The sequence below is a fragment of the Pezoporus wallicus genome, unplaced genomic scaffold, assembly GCF_028554395.1.
Source record: "Pezoporus wallicus isolate ANWC-B61680 ecotype Strahan unplaced genomic scaffold, APGP_CSIRO_Pwel_v1 contig_6464, whole genome shotgun sequence".
Taxonomy (NCBI): domain Eukaryota; kingdom Metazoa; phylum Chordata; class Aves; order Psittaciformes; family Psittacidae; genus Pezoporus; species Pezoporus wallicus.
Window position 1 is genome coordinate 3,357,901 of NW_026642130.1, and position 24,600 is coordinate 3,382,500.

Sequence of the window (24,600 nt, forward strand, 5' to 3'; positions counted from 1 at the left end):
ATTTATAGGTAAAGTGGTGTTTCAGAGCCTCCACTAGCAATAAAACATCACCTGGGGTAGTGACAGGGAGAGTGCTGACAATTATTTACTGAGTTGGACTGTGATTTTGAAAAAACAAAGGTGGTTATGCTGTTTTAGGAGCCACAGATTAATAAGAAAAGTCCGGGTTACTCCAGCAAGGGAGGTGCCCAATTATTTGTGATAGACAGTCAGATATTTCAGTATATAATCAGAAAAAGATAAAAAAACTCTGAATTGGATCACAAGAGCCCATGTAGTCCATGATCCTATCTGTAGCAGTTACCAAAGCAAATGCCTTGTGGTGAGTACAAGAGTGGGGCAAATGTGTGCCCATGAGTCTGATATAGTCCAAATGTGGCAGAGTTGCCAGGCAGTCAAAGATCAGACATCAGTGAGATACAAGTCCTGTGTGTCTAGTCGCAGAGCTACTTTTCAGAAAACTGAGCACATAGTGTCATGAGCTAGGTTTTGATTACTCTGTACTGGCTGTAAGTAATCCTACATAAAACTGTTATTCACACTGTTCTGTTTTGGTCCGTGTAAATATGTGTATATCTGTCCCTCTGTCTCATGTGGAAGGCCTTGTGCTGTAATACTCTGTGATGTTTCCCACAGGACAATGTACCTCTCCATCAAGTGGAATTATTGAGGCAGACTTCAGCAGTCTGTCCTAGCTGCAATCTGACCATGTTTAGTCTCCAATTGTAAAGTCATTCAGGGTCTCCCACATCTCTGCCAGGTGAACTAACCCATGGTAAAAGACCATCAGGAATCAGGTTCCTTTTTTAGTTTTTCATTTAAGTGTGAATTACATAGGTATGTCCTGAAACCTTTCTAAAGGGTCTAGGGTTAATAAGCCAGTATCAGCACCCTTTGACCAGAATGATGACAATTCAGTCTTTGTTTTGGAGCATCTTGCTCTGAAGTGCCCAGACAATCATCTACTTTGTCAAAGGAGATGAATGGAAAGAAGGAGAATCATAGGAGACCAGCATCTTTCATTATCCCCTTGCTAACCCTTTCTTATTCTTTCAGCTCTTAACCAAAGCTTGCTTCACTTCCATCCTGCCCTTGTTGTCACTTGTGTTCAGTGTTCTATACTGGCTACAGAGCACAATTATCTCTTCTTCCCATGATAATTGTCAGGTAAGACTTCATTGTCTAGACCATCAAATTGTTAGAATGGGCCATGCCACCAACTTCTTGCATCAACTAATTCTATCCCAGCCAGGTTCTGAGTTAGCAAATGTAGAGACCATTTCCAAGAGATAGCTTTGGAAGGTCAGGCAGTTTAATATAATGAACATGTCTTGTTCCATGGTAAAAAATGGTCCTGATTTCACTTACTGTATTACTATCAACATAGCCTCAGACCAGGTAGGGTTGAGTAGGGCAGTAAAGAGAGCCTCCATGTGTTAAAGAGGGTTACTGGTATCTAAAGTAGCAGTGTTTAACTTTCACTAGATTGTAGGCCACAGTTCTGTGCATGGCAACTGAAATACTTCAGAGAGGTTGGATTTCTTCATCACAAGGTATAGATGGCTTGGATAGCACTGTGAACTCTTACTGGACACAAGAGACTTCTGCATTCTAGACACTAAGAACTAATAGAGCTCTTAGTTACCCTCGCCTAGATATGTAGTGCCCAAGACATCCGTAACCACTGTCAGAGAAAAAGAAACCTGAAGCAGCAGCTGGTAAACAACTTGGATAACCAGTTTCTCTCAAATGGCAGTAGGTACCTATGTTTGGAAAACTGAATTAAGCCTCTGAAGTTGGATGTCTGAATCCAGAATGGAATTTCACCTATGTAATATGAATTGTGGAAATAACTTGGTTCTTTTCCCTTATTTTTCCTCAAGACCCCACATGCGGAAGATCTCACCAGGGCTGCCAAAGTCACACTTCTATGGGCTTCTGGCTCTGACATAGAGTGAACAATGGCGATGAGCAGAGATGGTGGCAGTCAAGTTCTTTCCATAAGCAAAGCTTGCCATGGGTGATTTTACCACCCTGTAATTGCAGTGTTGTTTTTGGTGGCAGCACAACAATCCACCACTTTTTCTGGTGTCCTATCTCACAAGCACATGACGCAGGGCAGGTGCAAAATTACAGAAATTATTACAAATCTAGGGCTTATACGTGCTTAGTGAATATTTGAAATTCTTGACAGATGTTTGGAGCACCTACAAGCAGACACATGGAAGCATGGCTGGGAAATATAATGCTAATATTATGATACTATGGACCTGTGTCTCTTGTAATACCTGGACAGGACTGGCCTGTGAATCACTGTTCTCCTTCCAAGCAGGAGAGGGCAGTAGTAGCACATATATGGACCCATCTGTCCTTGTTACAAGGACTATGATTAGAGTAGTATATATAATATATACTATATTATCTGTTGATAATATATATGTATTATCAACAGATCTCTCTGATCAATTTACCTGGTGTTTTAAACTGAAGAAATGGAGAAAAGGTGATTTTGTTCCTTACAAGTGCAGGATAACAACCTACAAGCTCAAAATTCATGGGGGTTAGGAGTAATGTATGCCCACAACTCCCCATCTCAGTAGTAAAAGAGGGTGAAAAAGTAGGTATGGAGTGATGAGAAAGAGTAGTGAGACTCCCTCAATGGGGCAGCCTTTGGAGGCAGGATATAATAGCTACCCATTGATTATTGCAACCTATGGGAATACGATCTCACTAGAGGTGGAAAAGAAGGGGTTGAGTAACAGTTTACAGATGGGGCAAATCCTCCAACTGGGGCAACTTGCAGTCTTAACTCTTGTTTAGGCTGTACCGCCCAGCAGTACAATCAGCATTTCTGTAGGTAGGGGTGCAGACTGTTAATGGGCTATACAGCAATAGGAAGACAGAGCTTGCAGAGAGGCACTGCCTCTTGCCAGCTGGTTTATTCTCATGTCTCTGAAACTCCTCATGCCCTTAAAACAAATGTGGGTATAGGTAAGAATAAGATCATGTTCCACTTATATTATTCCTTTTAACCCACAAGTGATTAAATTAATCACCCCTAAGCCACATGGTGCTCAGTTTATCTCCCCAGGAAAGGATCATTGGCTATATTCACCGAATTCACAAGTCTGAGATGTTTCAATTCATGTTGTCCCTGGGTCACCTTCAGGGCAAAGAGTTCTGGATACGAAAGGGACACAAAGGCCAGGAATCCTGGCAAAGCAGAAGGGCATTGGAATACAAAGGACAGCCCTGTTGCTGGTCAGTCTTCTCCCCTAATAAAGGGTGATTGCACTCTGTTGGATCCCAGCTTGCATGATTTCCCAATGTTTCAATCACTGGGATGGTAGTTTGACAGCTCTGGTGCCTGGCCTCAGTTCTCCTGTAGCCTCACTTTGTGACACTGCAGTAGGCATAAGAAGAGTATGAGCATGTTCATGGTTACACCAGACAGATAAACTGTACACCTATTGTAGCTCTACGTTGTCCCCTGCTTACTATTTATTCTTGTTTCCCATGGCTCATGAAGGCTAATTAACCTAGATGAAATGTTATTCTAACATGATGATACTGCTTCAGGGAGGTGAGTGGCTTGTTTAGAGCAAAGTCAGGTGTCTTCATATGTCTTTAATGGCTTTAGCAAAGCTCCCCTGTTGGTGTACGTTTTTACAGTGCCTTTGACTTCAGGGGAACTCCTGCAATTTCCATCCAAAAAAGCATCTATCTCTATGAAAACTAGCTCTCCCTCAGCAGACTAATGATAATTATCCCACAGTAACTAGTACTTCAGTAGCAGCTTAGATCTCCCAGTCACATATAAACAGGAGACAAAGCTGGTCTTTGTGCTTATAGATTGTAGCATGTAATATTATCTCCTCCTTTCATATAAACCAAAGCATTTGAGAAGATGTGCATGCCTCTTTAACCGCAGGCCATGAGAGCACAGCCACTAAAGCCTCATTGCAGTAAAAAAGGTTCCTCTTACAGAATCTCTAAAGAGGATTGCTCTCACTTGCTGTCAGTGACTACTGTTGTGATAGCAGTTACTGCAATCCCAGCTCCACACTCCCACTCCTCCCTCCCCCAGCCCCCAGATCCAAAATGGAGAAGTGACAGCCAGATTTCTTTTTTAGTTTCCCTTCCCTTCTTACTTTGTTGCTAGGATCATCTTTTTCCTCGCTGTCTGCTCTTTCTGTTCCATGTGCTGTCTGGCAATGTGCTCTCCTACTGCCTTGGCAGGGAACTCTGTTTCACAGGTGTAGCCGAAATCCCTGGCCAAATGTAATGCTTCCCCTGTAGTTAAACAAAACAGGTCAGACAGGTTTTAGGGTTATTATTATTACTGTTATTATGGTCACAGAATGCCTTCCAGTCTTAAAAAAAACCCAACAAAACAACAAAAAACCAAGCAATAACAAACCACTTTTGTAGACATTCATTCCCAATCTGTTACAGATTTGAGCCCATTTGGCCTGCTCTTGCTTAGTCATCAGATGGTGCCAGCCAGAAGATAGGAAGGGTGTTCCTCTCAGGAAAATATACCGGTCAAGACACTTGGTTTTATCTCCTCCCTTGCTACCAGTTAGTACTGGGCAGCTGCTCAAGTTTTGTAAGCCCAGTTCGTGATTGATATTTAAGGCATGGAAATTAGTGAAAGGTAGGAATAAAGAACTCTGAAGATCTCAGATAATAACCTTACCTGTAGAATAGACCCGTGGGGATAACATACATCTCAGCATATTTGCTTGGGTGTTAAGCCAGCAGGCACAATACAAGTGTCCCATACTAAAGATAAACAGGCTTCAAAATAAAGCACAAGAAATAATCCTGCTTCCAAAAGTATTACAATCAAAGTTGATCAGACAAGACAAAAAGGGATGACAATGAAGATCACAGTTGCTGTTTTATAGGTGGGGAAATCAATGCAAAGGAAGTCTGTAGTTTGATTAGGCTTTGTGAGAAGATTGCGACAGGGGTGGCACTGAGCACCTCTCTACCATACTGTACCAGGCACCATAATCCAACTCCATGCTGGGTGCCAAGTGCCTCTAGAAGAACCTGCCCCTCTCCACCAGCATAGAGAACTGAGAATTTTGTGTTAGGGTTTACTCTGGCCTGCATGCTATGACTCTGCCAGCCATGGTGTGGGACTTATATGATTGAACACAGCTGCCTGGAGTGTGAACATCTGTGCAAAAGTTAGTCTTTCCCTGGTGGGAAATAGGAACTTCCAGATGATACTTGCTCTCATCTCATTGTGGAAATAGGTCAGGTACCTGAAGTGTATGTTGAAGCACATCTGCATGAGTGATTAAACAGAAATGTGCTCAAGAATAGTTTCGAGGTTAGGTGTTGTTGCTATTTTATTTATTATTTTATTAATTATTTTCTTTTATTTATTTCAGAATTGTGTATTTGTTTGCGTTCATGAGAAGTGGAACTGGATCCTGGCTGTTTGGAGATCAGCCTAATGCTCCAGGTGAACAGCTAAGAGGGATGCAGGACCTGGAACACTTCCCTTTGGGAATATGTGCAGTAAAATTAATCTGATTAAATGCTGATATTGATGTCTGATATTGATGTCTGACCTAATACTTTCAAGTCAGTGGAGACAAACTAGCTTTTGAAGCATGTATCATGCCATAACTAAAGTAGGAGGCAAAACTGGATCAGAAGAATTATAGAAAAGTCCAGGTTAGAAGGGAACTCAAGATATTATGTTCTGCTGAAAGCATGGTCTTAGATTAGGTTATTCTTGGCCTTTTCAAACCTGATCTTGAATATTTCTAGATGTGGAGATTCCACAGCTTTTCTGAGGAACCTGATCAAATGTTTAATTATTATTTCAATTTAATTAAATTGTTAATCACCCAGAAGGGCTGATTTCTCCCTGCTGACTACAATGTGATATGAAAGGATGGATACAGCTACAATAGAGATGATGAAATACATCCCATCCCCAGAAAGACTGAGTCTGCTCTGCACAGACCTGGCCAAGCTGAGGAAGATGGAAACTTCCATGGGAGCAGTGGTCACGTGCAGGGGCAGCATGAGGCATAAGGAACCATGTGTATTGACCTCTATTCACGAATCTATTCTCCATCTTTTCAGAGTTTATTGTCTCCCCTTCTATCACTGGAGTTTTTACCAGAGAAAAGACATTACATTTCCGCAAATACTTTATTGTGTGTTTATCTCACCTAACTGGATTCAAGTATTAGTAAAATACATGCACTGATCCAGGGAATTTGCTGATACTAGCCATCAACAAGCTTGGAAGCTGTAATCAACTTTACAGAAAAAATGAAGATTATACTCAAAATCATCTGCATTATTTGTTTTTTTTTAAACATGATTTCCAGTATGCCCAAAATGAATAAGAAGTTAACAAGCAACCACTATTTCTGAGTTGGAAGGAGATATGGTTTCCACTTAGTTTACAGCTTCTGGAAAAGTAATATAATTTTCAGTGAAATAAAAGTAGTTTTCAGTGGCATGTTAGCAGTGAGTCAGAATAAAAAGGCATATAGCTGGCTGCCAGTTTTGTATTTAAAAAATCTATCCCAGAGTTCTTCATGAACGAGAAAGGGTAGAAATCTATACCCTTTCTCTTCCATGAAAAGAACATGGCTTTTAAATTTCTGTAAAGATGTTTCAAAATTTCAATTTCAAAATTTCCATTTTAATTATGATTTTACTTTTCCTTAAAGAAAAACTTACAGAGTAAATCAATTGCAGAAAAACACCAGGTTTTGCTTTTGACTAAACTCTATTAAAACACTTGATAGGTTTGTTTTCATAGCAGCATGGAAAGAAGATAAAAATTCAAATGTTTGAAGCTGTCATCAGCTGGAACTACTATTCTCCAGACAGCTCTGTCCTGATCCCAGTCAAATCCAAGTAATAAGGAATGTAGTCAGCAAGGATTTTAAATATTTAGTCATTGGAAATGACTGGTTTCTTCAAGAGAGCAAAACTTTTATGTGATGAACTGTAGGCATTTATGTAATAGGGTCAGCAACAAGCTGCCTGAAATATTTATGTCTGCAGTTAATGTAAAAAAAGAGGGAATGAAAATATGAATTTTCATTCAAAGTTACCTTTACAAAGATGGTGTGTATTATTTACTAGAGCTGAGAAAATGACATTAAACTGTTTTGATGATTTGAGAAAATGATACAAAACTATAAAATTTGTCCATTTTACCTGGAGCCATGATTGTGATTGAACACATGGTTTATGAGGAGATCAAGTCATGAGCAAAAAGAAATAAAATGTCTTATCTGCTTGTGGATATAGATAGATAAAAATATAGATATTATGCTTGTGAAATAATAAAAATAACATTTTAAATGTATTTTAAAATATATTTTTACTGGAAATGGAAAGCTGATGTATTTATGAATGCACATTAGAACTACACATATTTATTCACATAAGTATGCACTTCTACGTGATATAAGGAGTAGGCATTCCAAATTACAATATCAAATTCTAAATAGAAAACCAAATCTGGACATGAAAACACTCTGCAGAACATGATTTGTCGTATTTCATTGATGCCATTTTGAACCTGGACCAAATGGTCATTTGGTGGATTATTACATACTTCTATACATATTATTTTTTTGTCAATCACACTGAATAGATGTTCCTTGTATTACTGTATAGTAGGAAATACGCCTGCTGGGTGGAGCAAAGTAATTTGTACAAAATGTCATAAAAGATGTTCTTTGTCTACATCATAATTTAGGCAAGTATTTATTCTAGGGAGAATGTGGAAATGTTGGAAATGTGGAAGAACTAACCTCTGTTTTTAATCTTAGGTTTGCCTTCTTCTACCTAGTTATTATTTACATCAGGGAGGAGTCATACTGAAAGTAGAAACTCCTAAAATCTCTGTCTTTAAGAGCCAGTTGCCTTGTTCCAATCTGAAAACAAATTTCCCTATGTGCAATATCCTCAGCTCTTTTCTCCTGCAGAGACAAAGAATAGATATTGGGGATCATTGACTCTTTCTCCCAGCACACGGCTTTGCAGCTATAGGCAGTGATGTGTTTCCTATATGATTTGACAATTGTTCAGGGAGCTTTGCATGATGGTAAAGGACAATTGCTAAACCTGAATTGGCAAAGACAGCTCTGGAAAGCCTGAGTGGAGAGGCCAGCCATGTACCTTAACAGGTTTTTGTGGGCAGGGTGCAAAGAGCAGCATGCATGTCTCCTGGGTCTAACAAGAATGAGAGATGCTCCTACGCAGAGTGAAGGCAAAAGCTGTGTCCCAGGAGAGGGACAATCAGCATCTGAACCTCCTACTCTCCTCTGCTTTGCCTCCTCCACATGCTCTACACAGCAGAAATGCTACCCAGGGGTAGGAGGGACAGGCAGAAGGTGGAAAGAAATTTTTTTTATATTTGTAGGGTGAGAAGGGAGGAGGAACAAGTGGAAGGATATTTAACAAAGGCTGGTGGGGGAGAAGCGCAACAGTTGATAGCAGGGTGAAAAAAGTAACTTCTGACTTATTTTTCTCTAGTGTTTTGGTCTGAAAACGATGAATGACCTCAATGCAGTGTCTAGGAAATTTAATGTCTTAACTAGGTTTGACAGGAAAACAGATTCCAGTTTTTTTCTGGTTTGTTTTTTTTTTTTTCTGTTTTCTGTTGGCTTTTGTTTGTTTGTTTGTGTGTGTGTGTGTGTAAAAAATCTCATGGCTTTAAAGTCATTCATGCATCGCTTTTACCTGCATCTGCGATGACATTTATGCTGTGACCTGTCCAAACAGAAGGGGACACCTCTCCTCACATCCTTTCTTGTGCCCAGTGGGCAGGCCTTTGACTCCTTTGAGCCATCAGTAAAGCTTAGACCTGGCAATGCTAGTATTTAATGGAGAAGCCTTTATGGTTTTAGCTAAGACGTAGGTATTTTCTTATTAGACCTGGTAAGAAAAATGACCTTTCCCTTCACCTAATCTAGGCACTAGAGGGCGACCCTCACCTACAGGTGGCGCAAAAATGTGTCCCGTACTTCTGTGGAGACTTGCAATGCGGACTTCATTCTCCCAGTCTCTTTCCACTCATTGTGCTGATTTACGTGAATGACAACGTAAGAAACAGAGCTGATATGTCAAACAATTCCTACTCTGGGCCCCAGAAATGCCTACCAAAGACACTAAAAGTGCAACTTGACCAAACCAAGAGTAACTGTACACACCCAGCAGCCATGCTGAATCCCAAAAGAAGCAAGTTTGCAGAAAAAAAAGAAAAAAGAAAAAAGGAGGCCACAATGATTTTCATGGTGGATCTTCACATGACCACAACAGCCCAGAAGTTTATTACAGTTCCTCTGTTGAACTTAGCAGTATCCCAAAAAAGTCAATGATTTTAGTCTATTTTAGAGGAAGAAATGTATTAGTCATGCTAGAGACTTTTGAGATGGCTTTGGTCAATATACTTAATCATCATATAATTAATTTTGTCTTTTCTTTCCTCAAAGAGATAATCGAGATGTTGAGCACATTTCTACCATACAGAAATATTAAAAGCCTCCATACATCAGTGACTCTTAAGACCTTTTGCAATAATAAACTTAGAGCCATCTAAAGTAATCAAGAGTGACACAGTCTTGGGTCCTAATGTTAGTGCACCTAGTATTTAGGGATCTAATAAGATTAGTAAGTCACGATTTCAATTTCTCTGTTGCTATCACACAGAAAAAGCCAAGGTTGTTTTCTTCATGTCCTTTGAAATATGGAATAAGCCTGTGTCTTTCCATTTCTGCCTCTTCCAGCAGCAGGAGCCATTGAGGGATGAGTTTTCTTGCAGTAACAATGCTACAAGTTAGCACCACTTGGAAGTAACATGTACTTGGAAGCAGCATGTACAAAGAGGACAAAGACAATGAGCACTGCTGAGTTTGGCAGAGGATTGGTTACCTAGACAGAAAATGAGTTTCATATTTTCTGTTGGAATGTTGATGCACATGGTGATGCCTTTCCTCAAAATTCCAGTAGATAAAATTCATTATCAGCATGTCTAGGCAAACAGGTCTCTGTCAAAATGAGCTCAGTCTCCTCGGTATACATTGTTAGGACTGGTTTGGACAGTAAAGGAGTCAAAAACAAAACCAAAAAGCAGTGTCATAGGCTTGATAATAGGTTTGTTGTTGGACTTAAGCAAAGGGCAGTGAGGTAAGCACAGCTCTGTCCTTTGGGAAAAGGAATCTAGTTCTGACTTATAGTAGAGGTACTTTGCCATCAATCCAAGACAAGCAGTTGAAAGAAAGCTTCCTCACTCTCAATCTCTTGCAGTAGCTAGACACATAGCTCTGTTTATTCTTCCCTGTTAAGACCCAAGATGTGTGCAGGACTGTGAGGGTAAACTGGTACCTTATGTAAGACTGTAACTCCTTTACAGCTTTCCTTTTATTACAAGCAGGTGTGATATGGATACACCTGTATTTCAGAGTGGCTCTATTGTAGTTCTCTGTGCTCAGTGGTCCCTGAGAAGGTCAGTTCCTCCTCTTATATGCTGAAAAACCTCCACTGGTGCAGTTTCAGCACTATTTCTGCCTTGGGGAGTCTCCATCCTTTGAGATAAAAACCTCAGTAGACAAGGTCCTGGCAACCTCTTCTAGTTGACCCTGCTTTAAGCAGAAAGATTAGACTAGAAGATCATGAGAGGTCCCTTCCAGCCTCAACCTTTCTGTGGTTCTGTGGTAATATGTGCTGAGACCTCAGCTTGCTTGCCTTGATCTGTATGGTCCTTTCAGGCTATGATCCTAGAAGGTGTTGACCTTTAGGATGAGCTGAGCACTCTCAGTATTAAGGAGGCGGGATCTGAAATTCCCAGAGCTTCCACTTGCAGCCAGACAACAAAGTAAGTACTTAGTAGATTCACCCAGAATAGAAGAGATTCAGGTAGTTTCTTCCCTTTGCCTGAGGGGTTTGAACCTGCATCTCCCAGCTGAAGGTTTGAAGAGCCGGGCAGTATTTGGTGAATGATATTTAAACAATAAATAAAGGCCAAGGAAGTATCTCTTGAGCCTGTCTAGAGTTTGTCTGAAAGCAGATTTCATTCATTTAAGTGTGGGGAGGGAAAATGCTTGCCTAAATATTAGTCTTTCTTATGGAAGAAAAAAAAATCATCACAGTTTTGGAACAGCTCCAGAAAATTCACAAGTTAAAAAAAAGGAGGATAAACAAACCTACTTGTAGAGTTGGTATGAGACATACATCTTTCTCACAAGAACATTTGGATCATTGATTTGTAAGTCAGATCCCAGAACAAAATGCATAGATCAGTGCTGAGGAGACTGCAGGACCAAACCATTTGGTGGTTCCAGCATGTCTCAGAGTGAACTTCCATTTTGCCGCTTGTTCTGTCTGTGGCTTTAGGCAAATCAGTTCTCTTTGTACAAAATGTGTATTATGATATTTAACTCTGCGATTGAAAAGGATTTCATACAAGGAAACATTTTAATTAAATTTATACTATATTACAATATTATAAGCCCTACCTTCTACCAAGGAAGTCAACAGTGTGACATTTGCTGCTTTTCTTCTTCCTGCAGGCAAATTCAGTCCCAGTCTGTCTAATTTTTCTCGCAGGCAGCGTCCTCCATTCTTGGATTTTGCTCTATCATGACAGAACAGAAGGAGAGAGAAGCTTGTCTTTATTTTGCATTTTTTTCCCCACGTTATTATAAGTCTAGAAATTGCACGCACCTTATTGACAAATGTGTGGGGTAATGCCTGCTCTAATGACATCAACAGAAAACCTTTCAGATCTCTATTCTTAATGTCCTGCTCATGATATGAGAGTCTTTCATGTTGGTCCTTTGACAGACTTAGACATTTTCACGCCTGTCCCAAGGACATTTGATCTTCAGACAGCTTTCTACCTAGTAAAACCTGTGATCCTGATTTGGGCATGGAGCCTGGGATTGCAAACACAGAATATAAACACTGACTGCGCGGTCGCTTATACATGATTAGCCATCCCCAGGCTCCAAAGACAATCAAGAAAGACATTTGCACTTCTAGAATGATATTAAGCATACATCTACAATGAGGGGACTTTACTCATCTCCCTTACCTGACTATAAAAGGAGCCAGACATCAACTGAAGATGTTTGTGTGGAACTCAGCTCTAGCTATCTCTCTATAATTTATGTAGAAACCTGGGTACTTAGAAATGTAGACTGCAGAGCCCAATACTTCTTAGGAAGAAGGTTAAGGCAGCAGGAAATGCTGAAGCTAAAATCCCAGCTATCATTGGTTATCTATGACCCTATCCCAAATGCCAACATCACTTTGTTCTCACAAAATGGTTCCTGGTTCATCCCACATCTGCTTTTCTTCAACACCTCAGTGTTTGAATCATTTGAGACATATTCACTTATGCAGCAGACTTAGGTTCGATTTCTTTCTTAGCCTCAGGGAATTTTAACCTGTGACTTTGAGACAAATGCAGCAGCCAGCTGGCAGCAAACAGGTAATGTTAAAATGCTTTAACACTGAACAGAGCAATGCCTGGAACCCATATCTCTCCCATCCTAAATGAATGACCTTGTAATTAAATAATAGAGCCATCAGTACAACTACCTTTGCTTTTGTCCAACAAATATTTAATTAACCCCAAATGAGATTGAGGGACCCTCAGCTTAGAATAATCAATTACTGAGTATTAAATATGCCTAACTAGATGTGCAGGTTTAAATTTCTTTAGGCAGAAGAAGGAACCAAATTTGGAATACCACCATTTGAGCGGTCATTTTTTTCCCACTAAGAGATACCACAATTTTGACCATGTTGTATGTCATGAAATGTCTTCCGAGCACACTATCCTGAAAAAAATGCTAGTTGGAAAAATACCTAGACAGTGATAGCTGTCAGGATGAAAAATCAACCCTGTCTGGTCTCAGGCAAACCACACACAAGGTCTGATGGTATTACATCTCTGCTAGCCAGTGACAGAGTGTTTGAATCTGCTCTCTGTAACACCTACAGGTATAGCTTGACGAGATCTATTAATTAACACTCTGCTTCATAAGATAGAATCAGTGCATCCAAACTGCTCACTGGACTAGTCCCTGGCTTTTGTTAACTCCTGAACTATGCCCAGTTTTGATTTGAATGATTGATATTTGATCTGGGTCAAAAATATATGGAGATCATTCTAGTATTTTAACAGAGGAGAGAAATAACTCCCCGTGTTCAGGTTGATGACTCAGCATTCTTAATATCTTGCACTGGTATGGATGAAGTCTGCTGTAGGATTATTTGAAATTAATATTTCTGTGACTATTAGCTAAAGACCTCACCTAGATGAAGCAATAACAGAGGAAAATGTTTGTGGATGTAGATTTTGGATTTGTCTATAGAGGCAGCTAAATGGGGCTTATGCCCCCGAAACAATTTTATGATCCATAGTCCTTACTCTGCAAGATGGCTCAAGACAGCTCGTGGACTACTACATATCTTAGAATATTGCAGGTTGGTTAAAATGACTTTCAGTGTAAGTATGAGCATCAGTGTGGCCTTCAGTGACAGCAGTGAAATAGCCTATGACTTTGCAGCTAGCTTTGATCAAAGAGCATTCAAGTAGCTTATGCCATCTAAGTTGATGCCTAAGGGACATTGCGACTTACACATGCCTGGCTGAATTACAGTTGTTTCCTTGTTTTCCACTTGCAATGTGAGGCACAGCCTGCCACTTCCCTCCTTTCTGCTGTCTGCAGATATCTACTCTGGTCAGTGAAGAGTCAGAAGCAAAATTTTATCTGATTACTTGCTTCTTCTGAGTATTTCAAAACAACAAAAATAAAACCAATGTGTTCTGTCTTGTCTGTACTCAAAAGATAATGCAAAGGAGAAAGGAAGAAAAAGAAAACCCTACACTCTGTGTTTTAGTTCTTTGTTTAGTGACAGCTGTAACTATACTTGGTAAAATTATTTACTTTTAAGCAGTTTCTCAACAAGATTGTCAGATTTGTAGCTCTGGTGAAATTTTCCACACACTGAAGCTTCAGTATTGTTTTGTCCAAAACAAGGCAAAGCGACACTTATTCATCTTTTGATGAGTAACTGAACTGAATGGGTTAAAAAGAAAAAGCAGTGCAACAAAAAATGTAAACTCTTTATGAAAAATGTCAACACAATCTTCATTTTTTTCTCCTTTGCTGAAAATTTCCCTAGAATCAATCTCCTGCTTTCCCAAACTCTGACCACCTAACCAAGTCAGGAAAAAGAACAAAGCCCATTTGTAGAAAATAAAATCAGAGAAATTACATCACTGTCTAGGACTTGTTACTCTCACCTTCAACTTACCTTCTCAAAATGCCTCCTAAGAGGGAAGCATTGAGGCATTCTGGTGGTGAAAGGCGCCTCTTCACCTCTGCAATGGTCACTTTGTACTTCGAAGTGGAGCTGAGTAGAGATAAGCGACCAGGAACAGAGCAGAACAGGTCGGTGGGGTTAACAACGCAGGTGCCACCTATATATAAAAGAAATGTTAAAGCTGGGGAAACTTCATATTCAATCATGAAGAAAAAAAAAGCTAGGAAGAAAAAAAGGTTGGAGGATTAGCCAGGTTAATAAATGGTTAAAAGGGTGGTGTCATAGTCAGGGGTTTGGGTGTCTTAAACACGGGACCCAGGTTTGTAGGCCAGGCGTAGTGGGGGCTGGTGGAGCTGGTCTGATAAAGAAGGGAAAGAGCAGTTTTGGTAGGAGGTTTGCCAGACTGGTCAAGGAGGCTTTAAACTAGATGTGTTGGGGGAGGGGGGCATCATTCCATCCCAACACACCCAGTCAGTTGCCAGCACCTATAGTAAAAGTTTGGAGCAATGTAGATATATTCCAGCCGCTCCAGCCAATGAGCCGGCTTCAGCTAGAGCTCGGTTCAGATGCCTCTATACAAACGCCTGTAGCATGGGGAACAAACAAGAGGAATTAGAGATGTGTGCGCTTCTGCGGGGTATGATATAATAGGCATCACAGAAACATGGTGGGATGGCTCCTATGACTGGAGTGTTGGAATGGAAGGTTACAGGCTCTTTAGAAAGGACAGGCCTGGCAGGTGGGGAGGGGGAGTTGCCCTTTATGTTAGGGATAGGCTGGAGAGTATGGAACTCTGTCTGGGGACAGGTGAACAGTCCACAGAGAGTTTGTGGGTCAGGGTTAAAGGGAAAACAGCTATGGGAGACATTACTGTGGGGATCTGTTACAGACCGCCTGATCAAGGAGAACCTGCAGATGAAGCACTCTATAGACAGATAGGAAAAGCCTCACGCTCGCAGGCCCTTGTTCCCATGGGTGACTTCAACCACCCTGACATCTGTTGGAATGACGGTACGGCCCGGCACAAGCAATCCAGGAGATTCCTAGACTGTGTGGAAGACAACTTCCTTCTGCAAGTAATAAAGGAGCCGACAAGGAGAGGTGCCATGCTTGACCTCGTGCTCACCAACAGGGGGGGGCTCATTGGAAATGTGATGCTCCAGGGCAGCCTTGGATGCAGCAATCACAAGATGGTTGAGTTTGAGATCCTCAGGACAGTGAGAAGAGCATGTAGCAAGCTCACTGCCCTGGACTTTGGCCTCTTCAGGAACCTGCTTAGGAAGGTTCCAAGGGATATAGCCCTAGAAGGCAGGGAGGCCAAAGACTCTTGGTTGATATTCAAGGATCACCTACTACAAGTTCAGGAGTGTTGCATCCCAACCAGAAGGAAGTGCAGCAGGAGGGCCTGGAGACCTCCTTGGATGGATAAGGAGCTGCTGAGGAAAATTCAAAGGAAAAAAGAGGCTTATAAAAAATGGAAGCAAGGACAGGCAGCCTGGGAAGAGTACGGGGATGTTGTCTGGGAAGCTAGGGACCAGGTTAGGAAAGCTAAGGCTCAGTTAGAATTAAACTTGGCTAGGGATGTTAAGGATAACAGGAAGGGATTCTACAGGTACATAGCAAATAAAAAACAGACTAGGGAGAACATAGGCCCCCTCAGGAAGCTCTAAGGAGAACTGGCTACACCGGATTTGGAGAAGGTTGAGGTTCTGAATGAGTTCTTTGCCTCGGTCTTCACTGGAAAAGGCTCTGACCGGACCACCCAAGTCTTGGAAAGCACAGGGACTGTGAGAATGAAGACCTTGCGCCCACTCTAGGAGAGGATCTGGTTCAAGACCATCTTAAAAATCTGAACGTGCACAAGTCCATGGGTCCTGATGAGATCCATCCGCAGGTCCTGAAGGAGCTGGCGAATGAAGTTGCGAAGCCCCTGTCCATCACACTTGAAAAATCATGGCAGTCAGGTGAAGTTCTGGAAAAAGGGAAATCTAACCCCCATTTTCAAGAAGGGGAAAATGGATGACCCGGGGAATTACAGACCAGTCAGTCTCACCTCTGTGCCTGGCAAAATCTTGGAGCAGATTCTCCTGGAAGGCATGCTAAGGCACATGAAAATCAACAAGGTGCTTGGTGACAGCCAGCATGGCTTCACTAAGGGGAAATCCTGCCTGACCAATTTGGTGGCCTTCTATGATGGGGCTACAGAACTGATGGACAGGGGTAGAGCAGTTGATGTCATCTACCTGGACTTGTGTAAAGCGTTCAACACTGTCACACACAACATCCTTTTCTCCAAATTGGAGAGACATCAATTTGATGGATGGACCACTTGGTGGATAAAGAACTGGCTGGATGGCCGCACACAAAGAGTTGTGGTCAATGGCTCAATGTAAGGCTGGAGACCAGTAACAAGTGGTGTCCCTCAGGGATCAGTGTTGGGACCGGTCTTGTTTAACATCTTCATCGCTGACATGGACAGTGGGATTGAATTCGCCCTCAGCAAGTTTACCGATGACACCAAGCTGTGTAGGGAAGGAATGGCATCCAGAGGGACCTTGACACACTTGTGAGATGGGCTGATGCCAACCTCATGAAGTTTAACCATGACAAGTGCAAGGTCCTATACCTGGGTTGGAGCAATTCCAGGCACAGCTACAGGCTGGGCAGAGAAGAGATTCAGAGCAGCCCTGTGGAGAAGGACTTGGGGGTGTTGGTCGATGAGAAAATGAACATGAGCCGGCTTCAGTGTGTGCTCGCAGCCCAGAAAGGCAACTGTATCCTGGGCTGCATCAAGAGGAGCATGACCAGCAGGTTGAAGGAGGTGATCCTGCCCCTCTACTCTGCTCTTGCGAGACCTCACCTGGAGTATTATGTGCAGTTCTGGTGTCCTCAACATAAAAAGGACATGGAAGTGTTGGAACAAGTCCAGAGAAGGGCCATGAAGATGATCAGGGGACTGGAGCACCTCCTGTATGAAGACAGGCTGAGAAAGTTGGGGCTGTTCAGTCTGGAGAAGAGAAGGCTGCGTGGAGACCTCATAGCAGCCTTCCAGTATCTGAAGAGGTCCTATAGGGATGCTGGGGAGGGACTCTTCATTAGGGACTGTAGTGATAGGACAAGGGGTAATGGGTTAAAACTTAAACAGGGGAAGTTTAGATTGGATATAAGGAGGAAATTCTTTCCTGTTAGGGTGGTGAGGCACTGGAATGGGTTGCCCAGGGAAGTTGTGAATGCTCCATCCCTGTCAGTGTTCAAGACCAGGTTGGACGAGGCCCCGGGTGATATGGTTTAGTGTGAGGTGTCCCTGCCCATGGCAGGGGGTTGGAACTTGCTGATCTTAAGGTCCTTTCCAACCCTAACTATTCTGTGATTCTAAGAACTATCCATTCTGTTGCTAACTTGTGGTTGTTGTTGGGTTGGTTTATTTTAAGGAGGTGTGGGTTGGTTTTTCTTGTTTTGTTTTTTGTGTGATTGTTTTTAAATATTGTATCACATTGTTGCTTTGAGAAAGATGAATGGATTGAAATTTCAGCCTGGGAAAAGTGAATTATTAGATCTTGTAAGCTTTATAGTCAAAGTAGGTCATTATGGCTATTTGATAACCTTGCATTTCATGCTCAGTAAAAATTACATATTACCACTGACTGTTGTTTCTAGTATGATTAATAGCAAAAGATCAAATCAGATTCAAGTAATATTCATGATTTAAAAAAAAATCAGTTTCTGAAAAATTTTGGATTTGGTTCTAATGAGAAATGTTAATTTTTAACTCTCATAGCAGTGTTTAGGACTAGAGATTCAGCAGCACTACAAGCTTGCAGTGATTTGCAGCTAGAACAGCTTTCCACACCTTTGAACTCTCATATACTCCTTCTAAAGTTAGGTCAAACCGTCAGCTGATATTAATGATTGAAATCTATTGAGCTACCTCAGTTTATCTCAGGTTAGTTCTGGAATTGTTTGTTTCTTGAAAGTGGCAATTACTTGGCCTAGGTCTGAAACTGCTGAGTGATCACCAGATCTTTCAATGAAGGCTGTGATCAATAACTCCTCAGGCAAAACTGAGCTTTTAACTTAAAGCTAATATGAGAGAATGACAGAGGAAATTTTCTCTGCAATGGAGCTAAGAGTACAGAACAAACTCCCAAGAAAAAAAAAATAAATCTTAAGGACTAACACATATTTTATCACCAAGTGCAAACCACTTTTCTTTGACCTGCCTTCTCCAACCTTAAAACAATAAAAAATTCTGTGGAAGAAATAAATCTTGCCACTGCATGCACAATTCTTCCCTGCAGGAAATATGAGAAAAAAAGAATGAGCTGCATATGACAGTGATATAAAATATCATATAATTCAATGCACTACTAGAAGGAGTTCAGGTGGTTTATGTGAGGATGATGATATAAGGACCTTACAGCAGAATGAATCTGTGCTCTTCATTCATGTTTAAAAGAAAGATACTGTATTCTTTAAGCTACAATGACAATGTCTTCTTCACTGTGAACACCATTACCTTTTGCACAAGAGCTCAATTTATTATGCTTAAAAAATTTAGTTTGTAATCTATATTCTGAGAATAGAGTAGAACAGAACAAAATAGAATGAAAAAATTAAACAATAGCTCATTTTAGACAAGATCCTAACACTTTTACTTCATCTTCTTCCACACATAATTCCTCTTAAAATTAAGGTGACTATATATGTTCTAGTTTTAGCAAAGACCTCATTAAAGTCAGAATGTTGCTTGCATACATAAGGCAAACATAATTTCTTTCAAAATATTTCAGCTCTTGAAGGTATATTTAAACATTTCTGTTGACAGCAACACCAGAAAAGAACATCTCCTGGTATAAATCCCAGATGGGTGAGATCCTGACTCAATTCAGTGGGATATTTTATGACTTTTCTAATTTCTGTTTGAGTTAGTTTTTTATGGTTGTTTTCGTTTGTTTTTTTTTCATATCTGAGGCAGGGCTGCACAGAAACCTATAAACATTTTCAGTCAATATTTCCAAACTTCTGATTTGTCAGGTACGTTTGTGAAGAGTGTTAGCACTGAGTAGATTTGTTTGTTTGGCATCTCCTGCCACACAATACATATACACATGTGTACATATATACATGTCAAGAAAACAGTGGCAGTGTGTACATATTTATTTACTTCAGAAAGTTTGTAAATTTTATAGTAAGACTGTACTGAAATCAATGTCATATTTAAGTTTATCTTCCTGCCAGATTAAGCCAGGCTTCATTTACGCCAGACAAATAATTGTTCCTTTAATCCAAAAACCTGTTACCCTGCAACTGCTCTTACCCTAACCAGAATTTACTGGAATACTTCTGCATATTATTTAGTAGAAGGTTGCTTACAGTCTAAAATATTTAAAAATATCATGGCTATGCAACATAATCTTAAAAAAGGGAATTCCAGGTAAGCCAGGTATGGGTTAAAAGTAAAAGAAAACAGGATACCTAAGTCATTTGCTTTCCAGAAATATGGAGAAAAAGTTGCAAATTACAAGAAGGTAAAATCTGTTGAACATAATTACTTTACTATATTAATTATTCATTTGACACAGCAAGAGAGAGAGAGCAGTGTGGTGCTTTCTAGGCAAAGCTATGTCTCTGTCACAAACTGTGTGCATTTTTGAAGGCACGGATCTCCTACCCTAAATACCACCCTGGGGAGGAGATGGACGAAATCCTGGACTTTATACCTAGCGGTAAACTGGAAAAGGCATGAGAGCAAACAAAAGGAGGGCTGCTGCAAAGAGAAAGGAAAGGAAAAATGTAACTATACTGGAGAATGAAGGGTTAGGTTTCTTGCCAAAAACACATTTTAGTGTGTTTCTTCCCCCATATTCTGATCATTCATTAGAGTAGACCAATGATTTTATGAAGAAGTGCAACTCCATGGAGAGAGAGCAAGGTATGTATTAAATTGCACTAAATAGCAGTGGCAATAACAAGCTTTTCTTTCCCATCAACCCATGCCACTGTAGGTGCTGTTGGAAAAGTCAAGCCTGGTTCAAGTACTGAGACAGTCTTGTCACAACAGGGTATTTGAGAGAGGAGTTGCTAACAGAGACCAGCTGAAGAAGCAGAAGAATATTACCTTGAAAACGGAATGGAAAAAAATGTCTTTTATGAGTCTAGCAGTTGCACTTTGAGATCCTTTTTCATCTTAGAAGCTTTTACTTCTTTGAGAAATCCTTACAGACCAGCTCCTGGTGCCAGAATACATAAGACCCCATCAGCTCAGCAAACAAAGAACCCCACACATAGCACAGCAAACTAATGTGCCCACCAGCACGCATAAAAAAGAGAAGATTGCATTGCTCCCTGACTAGCTATACACACCACTGGTCCTACTGCAAGGCTAAAAAGAAAATGAGAGCAAGCAGAAGGTGAGATAACTGGTAGGATCATCCAGCAGATTGCCTCAGCAATTTCATGCTCCAAGTACCACATTAAATGGGACTGTGAATGTAAAAAATATTATTTTTAGGACAACTGTTTATTCCCACAGAGAAGTGATGACGTGGTCCGATCTGACGTCATCAGTTGCCATAAGGTACTGTGTTCGAGATGGCTGTAAATGGTGACAGTTGTTCTCTTACAGGCATAGCAGTTTTAAGACACAAGCAAGATGAGATTTAGATGAAGGGGGAATATTTTTAATATTGCAACTGATTAATAGATTAGTAAAAAAGTAAAAGAAAGAAGGGAAGCTTTCAGGTACACAACCGCTTCTTCAGGGCTTCTTTCATCCAAATCTATTCAATTACTTCTTTCTTCATGATGGAGTTGAGCTTTATCCTCTGATTAGTCATCTTTGTGATGATTTCAACAAATATAATTGTTCAGAAGGAAAAAAATAGGTGAGGAGGAGATATGCTTTGTGCAGCAGGCCACAGCCGGGTGAAAGACCAAGGAGTTGCCTCAGCTACCGAATAACCCTGGGAGATTATATACAACCTGATATAGCTGAAGATTTCCCTGCTCATTGCAGGGGTCTCTTTCAATACAAACTATCCTATGAGTTTATTCTTGTGTAGTCTAATCTAGTCTAGCCTAGTCTACACTAGTCTATTCTATTGTATGGTTATTATAATATGATTATTGTCAAGTAGTCTCAGGAAGAATAACAAAAGTCCGTGTACATTTTTTGCTACTTTACTTTTGGGACCCAATCCTTTTCCCTCTAGCTGACTGCTTCATGATCAGCACAACATATTTCTTTGTGTGAACCAGTCTTTTGATTTGTTTCTCAAGCCTAGAATGAACAAAAGTTAGGATATGTGATACTGAAAAAGGTAGTCACAGCAAACATCATGAGAGTATTTTCCTTTCCTATTCCCGTCTCCCCATCAAATAGCACAAGTCAGTAAAAAATGCCAACGCAAGCTGATGGGTAGTGTAGTTGACAGTAGCGAGAACAACAGAGTCATACTCTAACTGAACAGTCTTGTCAACATAACAAAAATCCCAATGGCGTTTGATGCAAAAAGAGCTCAGTCTGTTTTGATTGTGGGTTTCCCCTTGTATAGATGTAGAGGACAATGGGGTGGCTGGAGTGAGATGATTTATTACAATTTAGTCATGTGCTTGGGCATCTGCTGAAATGTAAGTCTCCCTGACGCCCTCAGAGTTAAATTTTTGTGCATCTTTTCATTGATAAAATCCACTTTCTCACATATTTAATGCTTTTCATACATAATGATATTACTTTGTTAGGAATTAGAGAGAGAGAAGTATCAGTTGATGTCAGAGGATGATTTTTACACTTGAAATACAAACACTTCTTAAAATGTTTGTCAATAAATCTATACTGAAACACACATCCTTACATTCTTCAAGGTCATTTCTTATTTGTTAATAGTAACAGCTACAATATGATGGGTATTTCATATTCATTCAGGATGAGGTAGTCCCTTTCTCCAAGATATTCACCCATAAATATCATGCAGTTATGGAAGGAAACATCATAACGCACTGGTGACAACAGCACAGAAGTACTGTGACAACAGTGCAGAAGTACTGGCTGGTTTGTTGTTTTATTTTTCAGGATATACGCATGTTTGTGCGCTTGTGTACGTTATTAAGTATAAGCACGCCTGAGTGCCTGCAGATTAATCTTATATAAAATATTAATAACATGCTATGCTTTTTATTTGTTTATTATTTATATCTACAGGTGCTGTCAGTAGGAGTCTTCAGCTTACAGGATATTTTCTGCTCTGTTCTGAAATTCTGGCAAGTTTATAACACATTACAAAATGAAAAAAAATGAAATTCTGCTTCTCCTCAGCATTTTTCTTTTTCTAGCAAATAGCAATTCTAACCCAGCAGTTAACTGCATATAATTTATCAGAACCATTTAATCCCATGTTCATGTAATAGTTTAGAATAGACTCATAGAATACTTTGCATTGGAAGGGACCAAAAGGTCCCAAGGGACTGAAAGGAGAGTCAATAGTTTTTAAGACCAGCCTCTTACCTACGCAGTCTTTTTAAGGCTATTAAATGTGTTACGTTTTAAATCTAAACAATGTTAAAAAAAAAAAAGAAGCTTGGGAGAAGCAAGGCCTTATGGTGGAAAATAGAATAATATAAATAAGGCATATTGTTACTGGCACTCAAAGACTGTATGGTCTTGAAAAACAATGTTAAACCTCAGGCCCCCAGGACCAGAACTCTGTTGTTGAGCTGTACCAGGACTGATATAGGAGCACTTTCGCAGCTGCTAGGGTGAAGGATAGGCCGCAAAGCAAAGGAAAAGAATCTACTTCATTCCTCTTTCCTATGCAGAAGCCATAAGAACTTATCAGCACTTTTCAGTGCCTCTCTGGATCTTCTCTAAGGCAGCGGTTTGGGAAAATAGCTGTGTGTTGTTGGCTGGTATGTGAGTTGGTATATGAACTCATGTAGGATCCTGTGGGGTGGTGGGACAAAGTCTGGAGCAGGCTGTGTGTGGTGTGCGTGAAGGTTTGAGACTGCTGTGGCATCCCTCAAGTACACTTTGTGTGGAGCCAGGGGAATGGTGCTGAAAGGAGGGGAACCTGTGCTCAGGAGGCATTGCCAAGTTGTGTGTGTTATGTGGCCACTTCTGTTGTGCTGCTTCTGCACACTTTGTTCCTTGCGTGTGTGCCTGAGTTTACGGGATGCCAAGGACTTCTCTGCACGGTGTTCATCCCATACATGCGTGGTTCTGAGATCTCCACTGAGGCAGGCCAAGCTGGGACTGTGCAAATCACGACAAACCACAGCTTGGAATGGAACAATGGGACGCAGAAAACACAAAATACACAACCTCTACCCCAGCAGGAGAAGGGAGCAGCACAGACCCCCAAAGTGGGTGATATCCCTACCCAGGGGCTTTCTATCACCCCTCAGTGATGGAAAGCAAGCACAGAAAACAATGCAAGCAAGCAAACAAACCCCACCGAACCTCCAAAATAAACTAAAACAAGCCTTCAAACAAACAACAAAAAAAGGCCAACCAGAATCTAGCCTCACATCTCTTCCCCAAATTTCTCCCGAAGATCTTGCCTGGTGCCAGAGCCTAAGGGCTCTCCGCTCGCCTCCTGTTGGGGGAAGCGCAGGGTGCCCAGATAGAGACCGCTTTAATCGGCTGTCCCCTCAGTTCGCTTCCCCAGCCCCAAACTCCCGGGTAGCTGAATGTCGCCGACCGCTTTGGCTTTAGTCGGCTGGAGATTATCTCAGCTGGAGCCGCGAGAGCCATTAATTAAACCAGCCATTTAGGATTTTAATGCGATTTAAATTGGCCCTTGGAATAGAAAAGAAGAGAAAAAGACAACAGTGCTAATGACAGTGCATTAGGATCTGAAAACAATGATGGGCTATTACACAGAGTCCCGAGGCTCTTGTAAGGTTCAGAAGAGCCGGGTAAAGGGAAGGAAGAGGAACACAAAGGGAACACTAGGAGGGGATGTGCCCTGCCTTCACTGGGCTGCTCTTCCCGGCACTGCCGGGATGGCTGAGGGTGCTGGGGCGGAGACCGAGTCCTAAGCACCCTTAGCACCTTTAAGAGCCTTAGCCCTGAGCACCCTTTGGTGGATGGGGACTAGCCAGGTAACTCCAGTCTTTTTGCCATAGCAGGGGATAGCAAGGTGAAGGGGGATGTCCCCTCTGCCCATTCCTGCATCCCGGGATGCCTGACAGGGACCGTGGAAGATGGCAGCTCGCCAGCACCCGTATTCTTTTTTCCTTTCTGCATACAAAATCGCAGTAGAGATTGTC

At 41.1% G+C, this 24,600-nt stretch overlaps 1 protein-coding gene across 3 annotated transcripts in view; it reads right to left on the reverse strand.

Moving 5' to 3' along the window:
* TFAP2D (transcription factor AP-2 delta) overlaps positions 1 to 24,600 on the reverse strand; it is a 52,557-nt gene that overhangs the window by 18,431 nt on the left and 9,526 nt on the right. For all 3 annotated transcript variants that reach the window (XM_057427673.1, XM_057427674.1, XM_057427672.1), the window contains 3 exons: positions 14,326 to 14,491; positions 11,514 to 11,632; positions 4,152 to 4,293 (listed from right to left, as the gene is read on the reverse strand). In XM_057427673.1, the coding sequence (XP_057283656.1) occupies positions 4,152 to 4,293; positions 11,514 to 11,632; positions 14,326 to 14,491 (427 nt within the window). The remainder of the gene's footprint in view (positions 1 to 4,151; positions 4,294 to 11,513; positions 11,633 to 14,325; positions 14,492 to 24,600) is intronic.